The sequence below is a fragment of the Lepidochelys kempii genome, chromosome 9 (genome assembly GCF_965140285.1).
Source record: "Lepidochelys kempii isolate rLepKem1 chromosome 9, rLepKem1.hap1, whole genome shotgun sequence".
Lineage (NCBI taxonomy): Eukaryota > Metazoa > Chordata > Testudines > Cheloniidae > Lepidochelys > Lepidochelys kempii.
The window spans coordinates 81,518,197-81,540,495 of record NC_136388.1 but is presented as its reverse complement, the minus strand read 5'-3'; the positions used below and the strand labels follow the sequence as shown (position 1 = coordinate 81,540,495).

General features: G+C 37.5%; 1 protein-coding gene across 1 annotated transcript in view; it reads right to left on the bottom strand.

Moving 5' to 3' along the window:
• The window catches only part of CHIC1 (cysteine rich hydrophobic domain 1), a 29,832-nt gene extending 7,580 nt beyond the window's left edge, over nucleotides 1–22,252 (bottom strand). Inside the window, exons 1-3 of the mRNA XM_073361078.2 lie at nucleotides 22,055–22,252; nucleotides 13,069–13,123; nucleotides 1,550–1,705 (exon numbers count right to left, since the gene is read on the bottom strand). Coding sequence (XP_073217179.1) covers nucleotides 1,550–1,705; nucleotides 13,069–13,123; nucleotides 22,055–22,215 — 372 coding nt within the window. The 5' untranslated portion in view covers nucleotides 22,216–22,252. The remainder of the gene's footprint in view (nucleotides 1–1,549; nucleotides 1,706–13,068; nucleotides 13,124–22,054) is intronic.
• Between the last annotated feature and the right edge of the window lie 47 nt (nucleotides 22,253–22,299).

Sequence of the window (22,299 nt, the reverse complement as noted above, 5' to 3'; positions counted from 1 at the left end):
TTTGGGGCTTTTTCTTATATAGGCTCTTATTACCCCCACCACCCCGATTTTTCACACTTGCTGTCTGGTCACCCTAGCTGGCATAGCCCCCCAGCATAGTACGTATGTTGACAGAAGGAGCTATTCTGCTGGTGTAGGAATGCCATGTTAGCTATGCTGACAGAAACACTCTTACATAAGCATAGCTGTGCCTACACTGGGTTTTTTTTGTTGGCATAGCTATGTTGCAAAGGTGTACAGTTTTTTTCATGCCCCTGACTGACATAGCTATGACAGTATACATTTTCAGTGTAGACCAAGCCTAGGTTAGAGTGCTTGGAGATCCTTTCTGGGGACCAGTGAAGGAGGGAAACTGAGGCAGATGCAGCTGTCGTGCTGCATCCTGCATGGAAGGGCACTCAAGGAGAAGCCAACTGTATGACAGCAGCCCAGTGGGTTAAAGCACTATGCTTTTCAATCCTGAAATCAGGGCTGAACCCTTATGAAGTCAAATATTAAATATAGTCTCCTTGTACACCCCAGCAAAGGTTTGTCCTCTATTACAAAAACCACATATTTTGATTCTCTCTACTTAAGAAAGGCCCAAAAATCATAATATAAGGGATGCTGCAGGGCAGAACGAGTATGATCTGGAAGAGGGGCATGGGAAAATGCCTGCCTGCATTCTGCTTCACTCCAAGCAGTTCTATTATTGTTACTTTCATGAACAAATTGAAGGAGCTGCCAAACCACTTCTCTTTGCATGTGGTGCAACCTGTAGGCTTTTTTTGGGTAGAGTTTAGTGCACTTTCCTTTTCACAATTAGCTCACTAGAAAAGAAACAAAACTAGATAATGGGAGAAATGACCCAATCTTTTGACCATCTATAACATTAGCTTCCATTCACAATGATAAATCCTGATATGAAACTAGAAAAGTAACTAATGGATGAAGAAAAGGAGTACTTGTGGCACCTTAGAGACTAACAAATTTATCTGAGCATAAGCTTTCGTGAGCTACAGCTCACTTCATCGGATATATGCGAAAGCTTATGCTCAAATAAATTGGTTAGTCTCTAAGGTGCCAAAAATACTCCTTTTCTTTTTGTGGATACAGACTAACACGGCTGCTACTCTGAAACCTGATGGATGAAGGAATATACTGTTTCTTCCTTTAATAAATTGTACAATGTACACAGGCTTACAAAGAGATCTCAGTCTATTTAGGATGTTCTTTGGCTCATTAACTGCTACTCCGGCACAACTCATTGTTATTAACAAAATTCAACATTGTTTACTTAGTGTGTATATATATTCTATTCCCACACGCATATATATATATATATATATATATATATATATATATATACACACACACACAATATTCTGTTACTATTAAAGATTAATAGCTAGCAAACATATCTCACCAGTGAAAGGGAGACTTACAATGGCAAATGGGGATACAGAAAGAAGTTTCAGAATAAATAAAGGCATCGTTACTTAAAGGTTATTAAACATTAGCAACAGTTGTCAATTTTTGGTCACAATGCAACTTTGAAATGTGCACTTACTCTTTTATTAAGACAGATAACAGGCCACAGGCTGCAACCCAGGGTGCAGCAGCAGCACAGACAGCCACAAAGCAGCCATTTTACATTGACAGGGAGATTCTTCCTTAAACACGCATTCACACGGCTGATACTAGTCTTAAATTCTTCTGGAGCAACCTACAACAGAAATGGTAAACTTTAACTGGAAGCCATTGCAGATATGCTTTCTTATTCAATGGTTCCATGGATTACAATATAAGTGACAGAGGTACAGTTATTAGGTGTGAAATAAAGCTGCAGAAATCCTCCAAAAACATTGCTAGTACAGCTAGTGTGAAAGTTCACCTTCCTAAATCAAGTCCATTTACCCGGTGTTTTTGAAATGTTTTTTATGTAAAAATGATAATTGCAGTAAGTTAGAAGAGTTTCTTCCCATGTTCTCTTGCAACTGTCAAGTCAACTGTGTTGATAACACAACCATCCCCTGTAACACTAGATTAGGAAGAGAGCCAAGCAGCACACAAAATTGGTGACATTGACAAAAAACTGGATGAAAAAGACATTTTGGTTTTCATGGAAACAAAAGGTAACTTTGTATGTAAAAAGGTGCCATTTCACACACAAAACAAGTGTTCATCACGGTGTCTAATTTCTCCCCATCACAAGCTTGTAACATGCATGTGAAGTTGCACTCTCTTTGGAGCAAAAAGCTGTGCTTGCCAATAGAAATGAAAATATTTTTTCCAGGAACAAATTACTGATTGGTACCATCCCACAGCTCTAATTATGGTATCCTGCTGAGGAGGCGTAACCAAGAAGGGAACAGGTGAGTTATAATAGCTATGCTTTATATAGGAGTATAAAACATGCCTAGGATCAACAGCATGCTGAACAGTGATGCGAAGGTTTGAAGTATTAGCTGTATTCCTTCCTATTTCAACTAATTTTGTTGTTTGCTACAGTGTATAAGTCATACAATGAAGAGTGGCTGGTTCTGAGATAAGTAAAAGTTACAAACATTGGCCAAGATTTTCCAGAGTGACTGGTGGTTCTGGATGCCTCAAATCAGTGGGTGCTTAACCTGAAAGACTTTAAAGGGGCCTGATTTTCAGAGAGTGGATGCTCAGTGCTTTCTGAAAGTTAGGGCTCTTTAAAGTCTAAGTGACACACTCACTAACCAAGGCACCCCAAAATTACTAATCACTCTGGAAAGAGCCTTGGCCAAGGTCTTCATGACTGAAAGTTTACTAAGACAGTGATATACAGTGAAGTAAATTTACCCCCTTTCACGTACAGAAACCCCCACCCCGATTTATAAAACATTCCCCCGTCCAATGAAATGATCTACTACTGCAAGTGTCACAAATAAACTGTGTATTGACAGGTGTTATCTGTGTGAATATCCACTGTCTTTGCTCTGATCAGAGGAATAAAAGCATGAAGTTCTCAGCCTCAAACAGTTACTGTTTAATGTAAGTTCCTGAGATCTGCTCATTGACAACACATGTTAGAAGTCCACAACTCTTCTTACAGGAGGCAAACTAGTGCCTTCCAAGAACTCCAGAAAGTTCTTAAGTGTCAGAACCTGAGTGGCACTAAGACCAAATTTCCCCATATGCACTCAACTTCAGCATTGGGCAGAGAACAAGTGATCTTTAGAAAATTAATCATGCCCCAATAAGTTGACTCTTAGAAGCCAAATGTCTAATATGGAAACAACTTCAGGCTCTGCTGACAAAGATTGGCGACCACAATTGCCAGACACAAGCCACTTTGTAGCTTGCAATTTCACTGACTGAGATAATCTCCCCCATTGAACCTGAGGTGCTTTCTATGCTTGTTTTATCAAAGATGTCAGAGCATGAGTTCTGGCAATCTTCTCAATTTAAAGCAGGACTAATACAGCTCACACATGTAGTGAGACTTTGGCACCAGCACCAATTTTGTAGTCTCCATTTTCACACGAGATATTAATATATCCTGTAGTGGTTTACTATGAGAAGGACTGGGGTCAGGATTTGGCCTGAAAAACTGAAAAGCATATATCCATTCAAGAACTCCAGGACCCAGCGACCTGGCGAGAGACCTGACATTCTGCAATGCCTGTGAACATCTTAAAAATTAAAATGGCTTCTAGAGCTTCTGGCAAAACTGCTGTTTCACTGGAAGGGCAGAAGAAGCTGATGGACCAAGATGGATGACTGTTTCTGCAGTGACTAAAAAAATCTCCTGCACCCTTGAGTGATGTGATGAAGAACTGTGCTGGACCCAGAAACCAAATTAAAAAATAAAAAAGGAGCTTCTGTTGCTTCCCAGCCTCAGTGATCTTACTATTAATCTAATTGCAGAATTACAAAGCCAGCCATGATGTGGACTACAGTGGTGATAACCAGGGACCTAGTTGCAGGGTCTGACATGTCAATGTAGACCATCAATGAGTAAATTTTGCAAATTTCTGAACTACTCCAGTGAAGGAGATCTTTCAAAATTAGAACCAATCTTCAGCAAAGTCTCTACCAGACCATGAGGACCAATGCGCATTACTGGATATCTGTTTGCCCCTATGCTTTCTGCAATTTTTAGAAGCTGACACGTGCATTTGGGGAATGCCTTAACTCTTAGAGCACTTGGCTGTTCTACTCATAGGCAAATCTTTTTGCATCCAGGTTCAGACCCTGAAGTGCATTCCAAAATCCAATGACTAGATCCTTCTCCAACAGATATGAGGACTTCCTGGGCAAAGACCCAGAAGAACCTTCTGGCATCATGCAGCAATACTGAGAGACCTCTTGCAGGAGTGCTCTTAAGTGCTGCATGGCTTCCTCCCTGTCAGGGCATGGAGTCCTGAACTACAACCTCTTTTTTGACCTGCAAAGGAAATCTAAACAGAGTCCACACAAACTCTATGAACTTATTACTAGATAAATACTTTATGGACTAAAATATTCAATTAACTCCATTCCCAATGCAAGCAGAGGGTAGGGTTCTGTCCACTGAGGTCAATGGAAGGAGGTAATGACGTATAATTGCGTGTGTATAGAGGAGCTTACACCCCTGATTTCACAAGGTTGTGACAGAGGCATACAAATACTCCCGCAAAGGCTGCTTTGAAATGAGTCCAGCTGCTGAATGGCAGGACCTGTGATCTCATAATGGGATCTGTGGGGGCAAAGTCATGAAGAATATAACATGAACATATTTTAACAGGAACTCTGCTGAACACACATGTACTCACATGTGCTCTTAAATTTGAAACTGAATAAGGTAAAAAGTCTTCTGAAATATATCTGGTTATGATTTAAAGATTAGAACTTTTACGTTTTATATATGCAACTATATATATATATCCTTCAAAAAAGGATACTTTGCAAAACTGGACATAGTAACTGATTAATCTGTTTTTATATTTAAAAAGGAAGCTTTTATTTTTCCATAGTATTGACTATCAAAACATTTTCCTATTACTAGGTTTTAAGATGAGATTAAATTCTATAGATATTCTTTTAATGGCAACCACTGGAACAGCTGAGTAAATTCTAGAATAATTACAATTAAAGACATAACTGATTGTCAATTTACTTTAACAGAAATCACTGCTACCATAGCAAGAACTTTTCAGAAGTATACAGTAAATGGATTGTTATATGATGTTACAAATCTTTGTTTAGCATTAAGGCAAAAATCCCATCTCCTGCAGCCATACCATCCATCCTGCTCGGCGAGAAAGGATTAGGGGATTTGTTTACTGGCCACAGAGAAACCTCAAGAATTGGACTTTACACAGAGCATGAGCAACCCCTACACAACCTCAACCAAATCCTGCTACATGCCATCCCGCAATTTCTGTACACCAGAAATGCATCAGTTTCACTGCAACCGTTGTTCTTTCACATCTGCAGAGGAGGGGGCAGGAAATGTTGAAGATAGGCGGTAGCAGGATCCTAAGAGCCAAGAACATAGAAAAGACTGCAGGAGTGGGTGCCAAAAAAAACCAAAACCCAACAGCTGTTTCCTGAGCATTTGGATCACCGATCATTGAAATCAGTGGTGATTTGGGTTTGCACATAAGCCAGGCTTGCTGCCAGTTAACAAAAAAACATCAATCAGGATGGTACTTTTTGGTAGCATGAATGAATAACTATGAAGTGAAGATTTTAGAAGCGTATTTTTTTGGGGGGGCTAAGGAAACAAGCTTGCATTCTCTGACAAATGGGCTAGTTCAAATACAGTGTATACTTCACAATTTAAAAAACAACAAATTATTCAATTTATTATTTTCATGAGCACAAATGGAACAATTCCAATTGATAGTTGACAACTGAAATATCAAAATTTAAAACACTTTTTTGCACCAGATCTTTCACTGGAATAAAGGAAATTTGTTTATCATCACAGCTATTTGTGGATGGGTTTATGTTAATTTTAAAATTAAGGAACATGGCACACAAAATAATCAACCAAGGGAAGTGGGATTCCCCAGGAATCCCCCGGACTTGGGATTTTTTAAAAAGGAAAAAATGGAAAAATAATAATATATACTATAAGAAAAAAATCCTACAATAGCAGGAGGGTGGAGTAGAAGATTTAATGGGTTTTCTCCCCATCTTTAACTTTTGTGAGACTTATGAAAAATGGTTATAATTCCATAACAACACTTCATCTGTTCTCTTAATGCAAATTTTGTACTAAAAACAAACAAACCTTGGTAGACTGTTGCACAGCCCAGTAACATACAATCTTTGCAGTTACAGATGCTGGATGCTTATTCCCCAGGCATGTTGGGGTTGCGTATTAATGAGTTTGTAGTGCTAACTTTTAAGGAAATTAACTGAAATTAGTGTCTTAAATTATGGTTCTGTTCAGAAGTGTGACTCTACACAAATGGCACCTTTTCATTCAAGAGGAGTTAAGCATTTGTGTTTTCAGAGTCATATATGTTTACTTTAAGTGACAAAAATAAATGACTACTTTTTGCTCCTGCTAGCACTGCGTAGCCTACTTTGCTAAAAGAGTAAGAACTGGATTCTAGTCTCTCTTTTGCACCATGCATAGCTTTGCTCATAATGTTACATCACCTGGCACAAAAACTTATTGAAGGCAATGGAGTTACATAGAAGTCTTTTTACCACAGTTTTGGAAATCAAGCAATGATAAATAGGTCTGTGAATCAGAGATACTTTTCTCCATTAGAAACTCAAGTTTTGGTACTCTATACCAAGGTGATTCCCCTTGGGGTAGACAGAAATAATATAATTCTGTTCATGTCAGTTTACAATTAATTTACAGCTCAGCAACCTTTGTCTCAAATTAAAGAACAAATGCTTTTCAGCAGATAAAAACTGAGTTTTAAACCCATCTATTTTATAAGCATTCATACCATGTTCATTTGTACATATAGGTACTGTAGGTGTTTATTATGTATTTAATCAAAAATACAGTCCATTATTAATTTCCTGATGTGTAAAATGCTACATCTTTATTGGATTACAAAAGAATTTGATACCAAATGTGCAGTAACTTTTTAAATATTCTGCCAATTTACCAATACAATGCCTTCCAGAACACAAATTCTAAGTGGACCATACCCATTTTGTTGCTACATTGAATCTGTAGCTTCTCTCCATTTGATTCTGAAGCTTTGAGAGATTAATTTTAAAAAAAGTGTTGTATTGGAAAGATTTTAGTTAATTGTCAATACATAATTCACAGCATGCTTAAACTCAGCATTTGAATAATTTGGGGTGAAAAAAAAAATCGCTTGGAGGGTTTCTGTCTGGATATTGAAAAGAAAGAAAGATAAGTATGCTGCTTCTGGCTGTGCGGTCCACATTGTAGAGAAAGATTAGTTCCTTTTAGGCCTTTAAAAAAAAAACATAAAAGAGGGGGGATCGTAATATTTTACAACAGGATGCAAGAGAATCTGCAAACAGAGGAAGAGAGCAAGTAAAGCCCAGCAGGTCTGATCTGCCTCCTTCAATCATCGTGATCACAAACCCTATCCATCACATGTCATGTTGGATCACAATACTAAGGGTACATTTTATGGCTTACACTTCCCTGCATTGCACACTAATCTTTGTATAGGACCCCTTATTGTTTTAAGATCAGGGCAGGAAGCTCCACTTTCTTCTTTAAGGTTCACTGGCTCTGTCATTTTCTTGTCACCTGGAGCAGTGTGCTGTTGTGCCATATATCATGAATAGTACTTTTCCAGTTTGGTTTAGCCTTTGTGATAATGAAGGAATCTCCTCTTTCCTAAACCTGTAGGACTATAAGTTATATTGCATACAAGAGTACAGACAAGTCTCAGTTTAAATAGCATTTTAAACAAACTATTTAAAATGGACCCTACATATCTAAAAAAATATACATCTAGAATTTGGCCACCAAAACCCATCAAGCTAGATTTAAAATAATGAAGTTATACAATCTGTGTTTTAGATATTAGATCCTACCTTTTGTTCAACGCTTAAAAACTGTAAAGAATCAAAAACATGCAACATTGACAGTTTGAAGACCCAGTTCTACCTAGGTAGATGTGTTAAGGTTAGTATCGGTTTATCTTGAAAGATGAGAAGCTGACTAGATTAGTAGGCCCAATTTTTGACCCACCTGAAACTTTCCCCCTTTATATCTGTTTTCAGAGTCCATATAACTTCCACTACACATGTGCCCATTTCCCCAAAAAAGAGAGCAATGCTTCAGTGTGCTTTTCAGTTTACTATTTTATGTTCTCTTATTTACTCTACATCTTAGCACTCCAGAACTCTATAATGAATAGCCAGTACCTGTAAACAATGGGGGAATATTTCAGTTAAGAAACAGATTAGTGTTGTAATAATAAGAATACATAGCACTTCAATAGCACTTGTCCATAGATCTCAAAAGCACTTCAAAGTTTAAATATTACTATCCTTGTATTACAGAGGGGGAAACTGAGGCTTACACAGGTTAAGCGAATTTCCCCGAGTCACAACTTGAGCCAGTATCATAATTCCAGAGTTAATATTTTTTGGGAGACAGTTCCTAGACAGCATCTTGTTAAAAATTAGACCTTTATTGTTACTTTACAGATTTATCTTTGGGTTTTCCTCCAGTAATATTTATTATAAAAGAAAATACAGCCCACATCCAATGGCTTAACTAATGCATCCAAGCTGCTGGACTGGATATTATGAACTCACAGATCTATTACATTGTTATGCCTGTGTTCTGAATAAAATACTACTTTGTTTTATTGCATTGTGCATTATTAACAAAGAATTCTTATAAATCTTAACAATAGAATGGTTGACTAAAGAAGGGACTATGCTATGTATAACATGGACTTCCAGAGCACAATCATTCTGATGCTTTTTACATTACATTTATTTTTAAAATAAATGGAACAACTGACTGCAAAATTCACCCTTGTGAACTTTGGGTGCCACTGAAAATACATTTATACTGAATTTAAACAGACATGTTTTCGTTTTTTTAAAATAGATCAACAAATGGCCAACTGCCATGTGCATGTTTGCGTCTTGTAATTCACCTGAGCACAAGATTCTTCTTCAAAACCAAAGATGATAATAACTGGCAGTTAGCAAGAGAAATTATTTGCTTTTTATTCGGGCTATCGATTAATTGCAGTAAACTCACACGATTAAGTCAAAAAATTAATCGTGATTAACTGTACTGTTAAACACTAGAATACCAATTGAAATTTATTAAATATTTTTGGATGTTTTTCTAGATTTTCAAATATATTGATTTCAATTACAACACAGAATACAAAGTGTAGAGTGCTCCCTTTATTTTTATTACAAATATTTGCACTGTAAAAATGAAAAACAAAAGAAATCGTATTTTTCAATTCACCTCATACAAGTACCATAGTGCAATCTCTTTATCGTGAAAGTGCAACTTACAAATGTAGATTTTTTTTTGTTACACAACTGCATTCAAAAACAAAACAATGTAAAACTTTAGAGCCTACAAGTCCACTCAGTCCTACTTCTTGTTCAGACAATCACAAAGAGAAATAAGTTAGTTTACGTTTACGGGAGATAATGCTATCCGCTTCTTATTTACAATGTTACCTGAAAGTGAGAACAGGCATTTGCATGGCAGTTTTGTAGCTGGCATTGTAGGGTATTTACATGCCAGATATGCTAAATATTTGGAAGCTTCTTCATGCTCCCACCACCATTCCAGAGGACATGCTTCCATGCTGACAACGCTCGTTAAAAAAATAATGCATTAATTAAATTTATGACTGAACTCCTTTGGGGAGAATTGTATGTCTCCTGTTATGTTTTACCTGCATTCTGCCATATATTTCATGTTATAGCAGTCTCAAATGATGACCCAGCACATGTTGTTCATTTTAAGAACACTTTCACTGTAGATTTGACAAAATACCAATGTGAAATTTCTAAAGATAGCTACAGCACTCGATCCAAGTTTGAAGTGCCTTTCAAAATCTGACAGAGACCAAGTATGGAGCATGCTTTCAGAAGTCTTAAAAGCGCAACACTCTGATGCTGAAACTACAAAACCCGAACCACCAAAAAGGAAAATCAACCTTCTGCTGGTGGCCTCTGACTCAGATGATGAAAATGAACATGTGTTGGTCCACACTGCTTTGGATCATTATCTAGCAGAACCTGTCATCAGCATGGATGCATGTCCTCTGGAAAAGTGGTTGAAGCATGAAGGGACATATGAATCTTTATTGTATCTGGCACGTAAATATCTTGCGACGCTGGCTATAGCAGTGCCTTATGAATGCCCGTTCTCACTTTCAGATGACATTGTAAATAAGAAGTGGGCAGCATTATCTTCTGCAAATGTAAACAAACTTGTTTGTCTGAGCAATTGGCTGAACACAAAGTAGGACTGAATGGACCTTCTAGGTTCTGAAGTTTTACATTATTTTATTTTTGAATGCAGCTATTTTTTGTACATAATTCTACATTTGTAAGTTCAACTTTCATGATAAAGAGATTGCACTACAGTACTTGTATTAGGTGAATGAAAAATACTATTTCTTTTGTTTTTTACAATGCAAATATTTGTAATAAAATATAAATATAAAGTGAACACCGTACACTTTGTATTCTGTATTCTAATTGAAATCAATATATTTGAAAATGTAGAAAACATCCAAAATATTTAAATAAATGGTATTATTATTAACAGTGCGATTATTCGCATGATTAATTGCGATTAATTTTTTTAATCACTTGACAGCCCTACTTTTTATCCCACAGGAGACTATTTGTTTATTTCAACATTTCTATAATTGAGAACAGCTCCTCAAATTGGTGTGGGAAAAAGGTAAAAATACAGATTCTGATTTCTGAAAACAAAAAATGTACAGTAGAACCTCAGAGTTACAAACACCAGTTTTGAACTGACCAGTCAACCACACACCTGAACCAGAAGTACACAATCAGGTAGCAGCAGGAAAAAACAAAACAAAACACAAGACAGTCCTGTGTTAAATGTAAAAAAAATTACTAAATACTACTAAAAAAATAAAGGTAAAGTTTAATTTTGTTTCGATAAGGTGAGGAAACTTTCTATGCTTGTTTCATTTAAATTAAGATGGTTAAAAGCAGAATTTTTTTCTGCATAGTAAAATTTAAAAGTTGTATTCAGTCAATGTTCAGTTGTAAACTTTTGAAAGAACAACCATAATGTTTTTTACAGAGTTACAAACATTTCAGAGTTACGAACAACCTCCATTCCTGAGGTGTTCGTAACTCTGAGGTTCTACTGTATCCTGCACCCAGTTAGATCAGATATGATGTATTATTTACAAAATCATATGAAAGCCCTCAACAAGTAAGAATGAAAGGAGGATATAAGAAACCAGTCAACTTCTATTTTTTCCCTCTGAACCTAAAGAAGAGAAAAGTCAGTTGACCTGTAATGAAAACTTTTGCTATTGATCCTGGAGAATGCTCATAAAACCAGTTAACGCTGAAAACACCATTAAGAGGAAAATGAGAGAGATGCTGATGTTTCCATTAAAGTTTTATTTAAACTAGCATTTGTTAATTTCAATATTGAATTGTGCTTTAACAATTATTCATGAAATTTTCCGTACTTGTAGCTTCATTTATAGAAAAATATGCTTATTTGAAACATCTGTTGAATTTTCACATTCTTTTCAAATCAAGTTTAGTTTGTTGCCTTACATCAAGGAATTATTCTGAAAGTTTAACTCAAGACCCAGGAGAATACACTAACATGTAACGTGGCAAAAACCCCTTTAGTGAAACGGGGTCTGATTCAAAACCCAAGGAAGTCAACAAGATCCTTTCCCTACTTCAGTGAAATCTGGATTAGGCCCAGATTTACCAGGTTGCCTTCTGACACCTTGAAAATCCAAATGGCAACCGGCTTTTCCACCATTTAATTCAACTGCTGTCAAATAATATGTAGGACAGAGACTCAGTATTTTCATAATCATCATGTTCCAGGAGGAGAAATAGGTGTCAGAACCAGACAGACAATGCCATCCAAATGCATTTATGTACAATGTTAATATGACTCAATAGTGAGTGCAAAGTCAGTAGCAGACCTTAGCTACATGCTTTGTCATTAGGGAGAGTAACAAGAGCTGAACTTTCCGTCCCCATATTCTGAAAGGGAATAGTACAGTATGGGATGAAACAAAGGGAAAAGTTAGAGTAATGTAACTGAATTTAAAAGGTATGAAAGACATGAGAAAAGTCATAAAGTCAGAACAAATCTGAAACAGAGGTAATGTATGAACAAGAAAAGGTTTTAAAGCAAGAACCAAGAATCTGCTCATAACATTTCATTAATAGATGACTATCAATTTAAAAAGGGGATTTCTGCGAACCTCTGTCAGTCGAGATACAGAATACTATGAAAAGTGGGAGAATTTCCTCCAAAAACGTGGTGAGGCGACTGTACTTTTTCTTCTGCAAAAGATCATCTCTACAAATAACTATAACTATAGATCTACTTAGCAAAAGGATCAAACTTTTTTTCATTTACAGGCCTTACTGGAGACCAGACTGTCTATGGAGAAATGGAATTCCGCCTCCCACCCCCATCCCAAAAAAGCGTTAAAAGTGAATTCAGTGCTTGAGAGAGAAACCAGACTGAAAGGCACTGAAGTCCTTTATTTAATCCACACAACTGGTAGCACAGGATCCATAAACCCAGGGTGTGCCATTGTCATGTTTTGAAGAGACTGCCTATAGAGGAGTGTAGATACTGTAGGTGACGTCAGACCCCCTTGGTCCTTCTTTGCTCAGACTGGCAATGACTGCAACTGTGGTGAGTAGTTTTTATGATGTGGACATGTGCACTAGGAACTGGGCAGCGATTGCCAAATTGGTTCATGTAGGACAGAGTGGCAGACAGTAACAACCTCCTGTCAGTACTGACCTGGAAGGGATTTGGCTTAGACTTATTCTACTTGAATTCAAGAATAATGCTTCTATACATTTGTAATGCACAAACTATTAGATGAACTGTCTTTTGAATTCAAAATTTCAATGCAAACTCAGACTTACTTTTCCTGTCAGGACAGAGGGAAATTCTGTGTCAAACTTGTTGCTCAAGCCAAACCTGGAAGACAAAAGAGACAACAAAATATATTCCATCCAACTTATTTGTTTCCCTTTTAAAAATATGTTATGCAACACTTGATTTGGTGTTTAAGGAAAAAAAGAATGAGAGTAGAATGTTTTCCCATATTTTTGTTTGTACTATTAACATATTATGCAAGATTTCATGAATTTAAAAAGTGTTTTTACAACTAAAATGCTTTTACAGAAAAAAAATTGTGACTAGAAATGTAGCTTGTCGCCTTCTTGAAGCAAGTAATTTTTAAACAGATAGCCAGACAAAGAATTCTCAGAAAATAGCAGTAATCCAAATTTAAATCTGAGATTCTTAAAAAAAAATACTATTTATGTTAGACTCCAATTCCAATTTGAAGAGGTCCAATTAATCATTTTATACAAGTTATTAGTTTGTGCCTGTTCATGTCACTAATTCACATATAGCAGATATATCTAGCAATAAATAAATAATAAAAACTAGTTTGTCTTCCCTATACAAAACCAGTAGCCTAATATTTAAGAATAGTTATATTAAGTTGAAGCAAATTCACACATGCAATACCTATGAAAACTCATGCATACCATAGATTTTAAGAAATATGAATTTTAAGCAAAATAAATTTTACATTCATCAACAAGAGTGGCTGGATTTCTATCAGCAAAGTATTCATGTAAAGTTTAAACATTGCTCAACAATAGGCAGTGAAACCTAAAGGGAGCCAGGTATCTTGCAGAGCTTAGTAGCTCTGCAAGGGAATTGGAGATAGGAGTAGCTCCTGATCCTACACAAACTGAAAATTTTAATCAGTTTAGTAAGTAAATTGGCTTGTAGATTGCCAGGTTCTTGCTTAAACATGTCACTTGGTGAGGTGTAAGCTGCTTTCTTTTTACAAGTATAAAGCTAAGAAGTTAAATAGGTTCAGAGGCTAATCCTGCCACTCAGCAAGCACCCTGTGGCTTTGTTATGATTGCTGGGTTCTTCTCCTGTGAAGCTCTATCCTTCACAGTTCTACAGGGCACTGAAATATACAGGTAGCCCATGGCCTCACTGAGCTACAAACTTTTATACTTGAAGAAACAAAGCTGTTTACTGTGCACTGAGTTTAGTGCTTCACTACAAACCCTGCTAAATTATCTTACCTGGTTACTTCCAACCCTTTCCTTTTAATCATAATATTCTTTTGATGCATTTTGTAGTTATATTTCTTGTAGCAATCTAAGTTTTTTTGGGGGAGTGGGAGAATATGCATAACAAGCCTCCAAAATCAAAGATTAAGATAAATCACAAGTTCTCTCCCCTCAAAGTTACGTCACTCATCTATGCAAATGCCAATATTGCTGACCACCACACATGTCCACTACCATTCTGCATACCATAATACCACAGACACTCAAACCTGACAATTTAACACAGTGATACTCAGAGTGAGGCCTGTGAGCTGCAAGTGGCTCTTTAGTGTGTCTCTTGTGACCCTTTGCAGTACATTATTAAAACACTGTGTGATTTAATTATTAACCAATTTAAGTTAACAACCAGTCAGGATGCTTTTACTATGTTATTAACCAATTAAGTTAGGCTGTGAGAATTATTTATAATTCACATTACTCTTGGGTAATGTTGATCACTAATTTGGCTCCTGAACCACTCAGGTCTTAGTATCACTGATTCAACTCATGAAATCAGCAATGTAGATTAGTGCATAATTAACTCTAAAAAAAAGTGAAGCATAACAAAGAAAACTGGTGCAGTCTCAGAAAAACTCTATAACTAAGCTCATTACAATGTTTGTGAACAGTACTAGTGAAGTCTTATAAAGCATTCCAATAGCTAATTTAATAGTCAGAGACATGGTGCTAGTAGTCTATTAAAAGCAGTACCTGCATAAACTATGCAATAAAAAAAATTAGATATACATAAAAGTATACCTGAGGTTGCACCTCAAATGCACACCTGATGCTATGCTTAAATAAAACTAGGTGGTCATTTAGTTTCATTTAAGGGGTGTCAATAAGACATTCAAATGCAAACTTAAATTCTAGAAGTCAGCTGGTTAAGCAGCTGAAGTGTCGTGTGGTTACTCCATAAGTCTGCTCAATGGTCCAACTTTTACAGAAGTGTTTTTGTCCTTTTTGTCTTTCTTCCTCAAGTATCTGCACTTTTTTATTTCTTATATAGTATAAACATTAGCGTACCACTTCTCATTTAGTGTATTAATAGTTCTTATGCACAGCAATAGAAACCCAAGACTACAGTTTGTAAAAGACAAATTTCAGAATCATGGTGCTAAAGAAACATTATAAATCTAGTAACAGAAAGCAGAAGTACTACAAGTCAAAAGCAGAAATTTCTCATTAATATTTATAAAGAGTTAATTTCAATTAATCTTCACTGTAAACGCTAATTCTTAAATTAAACTCATGTTTGTTTTGGATTACCTTTAAGCATTTAGGCAAACACAAAGGTTACTAAACTTTATCATGTTTCCACTTTCGGCAAATGTAATTTGACATGCCAGAATCCATTTTCAGTGTGTCTTCTTATTTAATACTACAAAAACTACAAGAGTAGTAAGATAGTCTTTATTTAATCTTAAGGAAAAAAATTAGGTGTACAAATATATTGCATAACCATTGGCAACTAAAAAAAGTCTGTTCTTGAGCATCTACTATGAGATTTCCCAACTATTAGCAATGATGGGATCTAATCAGTTTATAAAATCTGAGCAATAAAATAAGACAATATAATTGTATTTAGATACCCCATTTTGAAAATTGAGGCACTTGATATAATTCTGGAGATAATCACTGATTTATGCCCCTTTAAAATTCCTTCAGCACAAACAACCCCACCAATGGAGAAAAATAGATTAGTACTTTTCAATTACATTTGGTAAGAATGACAAGTGCTTTTCTAGAAGAGTACCATATATTTTACTGAGTGGACTTTGAAGGCATAATTGTAGCACACCTTCAATCACCACTACTGTATCAGTCCCAAAAACATTCCCCCCAATTTCAAATAAAAATTTTAATGTATAACACACCAAAGAAAGCTCAACTGTTTACAACCAGATTCTCTTAGTCATTTTTACAGATGAGATGTCTGAGACCTTGTCTACTTTGGGAAGAAAACTATGCTAAATACAAGTAAGTTTAGACAGCAGTTGCTTGCAGTGTTCTAGCATACTTTTACTGCTGTGTGCCTAGAGGTTCCCTCTAAGAACCATGCTTCATGTTCTAAAACGTAGCTCTCAGATAACCAAAATCCCCACTCACAGCAGCCAGGGAAGCCATTCAACAAGCCTACTAGCAACAATAATTTCTGAGCCCTGAATTCAGATCCACAGATTGCAAGGCCAGAAGAGACCACTGTGTTCACCTAGTCTGACCTATTCTATAATAGAGGCCATGGAATTTCCCCAAATGAAATTCCTAGAGCAGTTTTAGAAAAACATCCAATCTTGATTTAAAAATTGTCAGTGATGGAAAATCCATCATGACCCTTAGCAAATTATTCCAATGGTTAATTACTCTCAGTGTCAAAAATGTATGGCTTATTTCAAGTCTGAATTTGACTAGCTTCAACTTCCAGTCATTGGATTGTGTACCTTTCTCTGATAGTCTGAAGAGTTTATTATTAAATATTTGTTTCCCATTTAGATACTTACAAACTGTAATCTAGTCACCCCTTAATACTCTCTTTGTTAAGTGGTTTGCGGTCTCTGAGTCCACCACTAGAAGGCAGGCTTTCTAGGACATACGTGTGAATTATAACATAGAATCATAGACACGTCAGGCTGGAAGGGACCTCAAAAAGTCATCCAGTCCATCCCCTTGCCCTAAGGCAGGACCAAATAAACCTAGACCATCCCCTCACATGTTTGTCCAACCTGTTCTTAAAAACTTCCAATGACAGGGTTTCCACAATGTCCCTTGGCAGCCTATTCCAGAGCTTAAATACACTTATAGTTAGAAAGTTCTTCCTCATATCTACCCTAAACTCCCTTGCTGCAGATTAAGCACGTTACTTCTTGTCCTACCTTCAGTGGAGGTAGAGAAAACCCGATCACTGTCTCTTCATAACAGTCCTGAACATATTTGAATACTGTTATCAGGTTTCCCCTTAGTCTTCTTTTTACATGACTAAACATGCCCAGTTTTTTTAATCTTTCCTCAATAGGTCAGGTTTTCTAAACCTTTTATCCAGTTTGTTGCGGTGCTCTGGACCCTCTCCAATTTGTCCCCATCTTCCTTAAAGTGTGGCACCCAGAACTGGACACAGGACTCCAGCTGAGGCCTTACCAGTGACAAGAAGATGGGACAATTACCTCCAGTGTCTTAATTATAAAAATCCTGTTAATACACCCCAGAATGATATTAGTCTTCTCTGCAATTGCATCACATTGACTCATATTCAATTTGTGATCCTACTATAACCCCAAATGCTTTTCAACAGTACCACCACCTAGCCAGTTATTCCCCATTTTATAGTTGTGAATTTGATTTTTCCTTCCTAAGTGAAGTACTTGGCATTTGTCTTTATTGAATTTCTTCTTGATTTCAGACCAACTCTCTAATTTGTCAAGGTCAGTTTGAATTCTAATCCTATCCTCCAAAATGCCTGCAACCCCTCCCAGCTTGGTGCCATCCACAAATTTTACAGGCAGACTCACCACTCCATTGTCCAAGTCATTAACGAAAATATTGACTAATACCAGACCCCAGACTGAACCCTACAGGGCCCCCTAGATACACCCTCCCAATTTGACAGAAAACCACTGATATTTTATAACTGCTCTCTGAATATGGTCTTTCAACTAGTTGTGTACTCACCTTATAGTAATTGCATCTAAACCACATTTCCCTAGTTTGCTTATGAGTGTGTGTGACTACGTCACTTGTGTGGGACTACGTCAAAAACCTGTACATAGATAAGCTTGGTAGAATTTGATTTTTTTAAATAATTTTACAGATAATAGTGTTTATTTGTAATCATTTTTTCAATTTTTATGGATTTAAATCTTCACAGTTGTACATGTCAAAATATACAAAGTAAATATCCTTAAATCAAATCCTTAAGTTCTCAAGCAACATTTTGCTTATTTTGCCTGTCTGATAATCAAAATTTCAATTATGGAAATATTTTTTGTTGGTTTGTGTATGTACAGTGAAATTGATGTTCACTGATATTTACCGGTAAAAAATCTAATTCTTCTAAGCCTCAGTATAGATGGGCATATGTCATAAGAAGGCTGAGTACTTGTCCAAGTTCACAAAATGAGTTGATCATCCCAGAGGAGGAAGAATCGAAACACAACAATAAGTGAAGAGGCTGTCAGCTTCAAGAGATGGAGTCTTGAGTAAGGAGCAAACCATAAACTAGTTAAGAGAGGCCTGTGCAAGGAGACTGGTAATCAACTGTATTAGTGGCTCTAGCACTTCCTCATTGGCTTTCTCCAGTCACAGCAGACACAGATCATAGTTATCCCCTACCAACTCTAAAAATAGCAAGTGAAGCAAAGTAGTTTTTGCCAGATGAAACTAAGTATTTGTCCTACAAGTCATTTAAATGAAAATTTTAGTAGGTGGCCACTAACTCTGTGTTGTTCTGTAGGTGTGCAACTTGACACACATGGGGTCTGATATGCAAAATTAATGAGCATTCACAACTGCTACTGAAATCAGTGGGAGCTGTGGATGCTTAGCATCTCTGATAGAAAGGTATTAGCATAGATTTGGTAGACAGGAGATCCTGAATTCTAATTCTGCCTCTGCCACTGATTCAATGTGTGGCCTCAGATAAGTTTTCACCATCTGTAAAATGGGGAGAATTCTATGAATCTTGCTGACAGATGTGGAGATAGATTCTGCAGCGATGAGTGGTCCAGTAAAGGCCACGAGGGAATAGTTAATTTTGTATTTGGTATAGGGTTTCAATGGTATGCAGTAAACAAGGCAAAGATCACACATTGAATGCTGAGGATAAAAAGATACCGAACAGCTGCCCCATTCCCTGATCACCATCCATCCTGTACACTATATTCAGGGGTCTTGTGGAAAAACTAGTATACAATGCCATTGAAGATCATACCATAATGCATATGCAAAAGGGGCAGAATTAAGGTAGCATAGGCATTTCCTATCTTTTAAAACTGAAAGTGTTAGGCAACCTAAACATACAGGTTGCAACTAGCACCCACTATAATATCAGTTGAAGAACATGATGTCTATCTAGCCCTTAAAATGCACAGGCAAAAGGTTAGCAGAAGAATCAGTACAAATAGCAAAAAAACTTGATAAAAAAAGGCCTTGGTGGAATCCGGAGATCCATATTTAGTATTGTAGCATATTGCAGGCCACCTTAAAGTGCTTCACTAGGATCACCATGGTGCTAAAGTTTTATGCCCAATATTTAACAAGTTTCTTGAGCCTATTAACCCTGAAGTAATTACATTCAGGGAAACTGGACCTGAAGGTTAAATGGGAATAAGAACAATTATCTTCTGCCCATTGCAAGTGGTAGATAATGCCAAGATTCCAAAGTGGCTGGCAACCCGTCAAGATACGTTATATAAGTAGTACCAGGATCATACATAATAACCATCCATGAGGGGCAGTTCTAAAGGAAGAACAGAAGACATCAAAATAAAACCCAAGGAGTAGAATGAGTCTCTGTGTCTTCCTACGATTTTTTACTGACTAGGTGAGCTTGTATTACTTCTGTCAGAACAGGAATTCTATTAGGAGCACTCTAGGCATCTTCAAGAGACAAACAAGCCTCCTGGTGACCTATCCAACAGGCCACTTCTGAAAGGTATTGTTTCCAACAGAAGAAGTGGCTTTAAGATCACAAAGTGACTAAAGTTCAGAGATGGCATGTACTGACAGAGTCCATTAAGAGGCACAATAGTTCTCATTTGCCAGGGGGTCAGCATCACCTACTCTGACCTTCTAGAGGCTATTTGAGTTTTATTAATTGACTGTGCTTATTAACCGGTTGTATTAGTTTGAGGTGACTTAAGATGTAAGAGTGACCTGTATCACATGACTGGGACTAGGAAATAAAGACCACTATACCAGCACTTCTATTTGTCATACCTTTCTTATTCAAAGAGGTTCGGAGGGAGGATGAGAATACCAATAATAAGATCATGCAGTTATATAGGCCAAATACACAACTTGATAATAATGAATCATTTAACATATTGCTTTCTTTTACCCCTGATTTAGACATCACTAGTTGGCAGATTTCTTGTAGGTATCACACTAGAGCTGGGTTGTGAGAAGGGAACTGAATGAGAAGCAGATCTAAGGATCAGTGAAGGCACTGATGCAATACAGGCATTAGGGAAGAGAGCACAAAGACAGTTGTGGGAGAAGTAAACAAATGTGTGATTGAGGCTAATTTTTATCTAAAACATGCTTTAAATACTAACTGCATAATTAGTAAGACATGTGCCTACCATTCCAATCACTTTGCTGCTGTGTTACATCCCTTTTATCGCCACCCTTTGTCCTTTTTAGGCTGTATGCTATTTGGGGCAGGAACTTTGTATTTTTGTGTTTTGAAAGCTCCCAGTACACCACAAAAATATAAATAAAAGAATGCCTTGGAGAATGTCATCATAGAGGGGATCTCCATCAGCACAAGCAGAAATTCTGTGGTGCCATGGGACAACCTGTACATAAATATTAGCTCAAACCAAACCAGATTTGGGGATTTACAGATAGACACAGTATCAAACAGGGCTTTGGAGCTGTGCTCTGTCTTTGATCCAGCTCCAGGCAAAAACCTGCAGCTCTGCTGCTCCGCAGACTCTGCTCCGAAGCCCTGGTATCAAATCTAGTTTTGGTTCTATCAGGATGCAAGATCCTCTTATTTCCCATGCCTTTGATTCAAACCATTAGATCACACCACAGAGAGAAATACATTGTCTTTTAACAGTTCGAACGCAAGCACAAAATGAAACATGGTTTATGAAGTTCTACAATACACAAATGTGAAATACTAATAATTCCCCATCCCAATTAGTGTGTAAAATAAATTATAATTTGTACACAGCCTTATGTTCAATTTCTTCACTGGCAAGAAGTGGCCTATTTTTAAACAGTTGACATAACAGTGGGTTATGCTGCTTGATCATTCTATGTATTATGATACTATAAAATACTGGCAAAATTCCTGGATTTATTTAATTTTGCTTCAGATCTTCTAATTATAAAACTTCTGAACTGCCCATGCTAAAAATAGTAAAAATCAAACTCAGTAACTCAAATTTTTAAAATGTACAATACAACATAGCCATATGTCCCCTCTCTGCAGTACAGTGTGGGGACCCAATGGCTGAGTTGAGCCCAAGAAGGAATATAGTAAAATTGTGGGGCTAGACACTTAAATCATCCATTGATTCTGTTGTCTTGTAGTCTTTAAAAGTTAACCCAGGCAGGAAATATTTTCCATCTCGAGCAATGAAACTAAGGTATTAAGTGCTTGTTAGCTATTTTTTCTGCAGACAATAGATAAGTGAATTTCACGTGTCCAGACAGGGGTTTTTGGTTGGCCCGAGTTGCTGGAAAATAGGATATTTCCCAGCCTAAGGCAAAGCATACAAAAAAGAAATAAAGATGTAAGGCAGCCAGGCCATAGTCACAAAGCCCTTAGGCAGGGAGCTACTTTTGTGGCATTATTCGTGGTACTGTTGACAGAGCAGCCTGAAGCCAAGAACTCTTCCTGATCACCTCCACCCACAGCGGCAGCGGCAGCATCCTCACCAGCACCGATCCGACGGCCCGGCAAGGCAGCCAGCCAGGACTCTGAGCGGTGCAGCTCCCCTCCCCCCGTCGCGGGGGGTTCCTGCCCACGCTCCCTCAGGCCCCCCTCCACCTGCCCCCCGCCCCTCACTCGCCCCCGCCCCCATAAGCCCCTACGCCTTACACGGTGATGTGCCCGGCGCCCCGTACCGCCACAGGGTCTGGCGCGTCTCGGGGCCGGGGCAGCTCCTGGCTCCTCACCACCGGCTCGGACTCCTCCTCCTCCTCCTCCTCCAGCTCATAGATAGTGTCGAAGTCTGCCATATTGGGGAGCAGTACGCTCATCTCCCCCCGCCCCCACCGAAACGCCCAGTGCGCGTGCGCACTGACCCGAGGGGGGGCGGGGCTCGAGCCTCTCGTGGAGGGTGA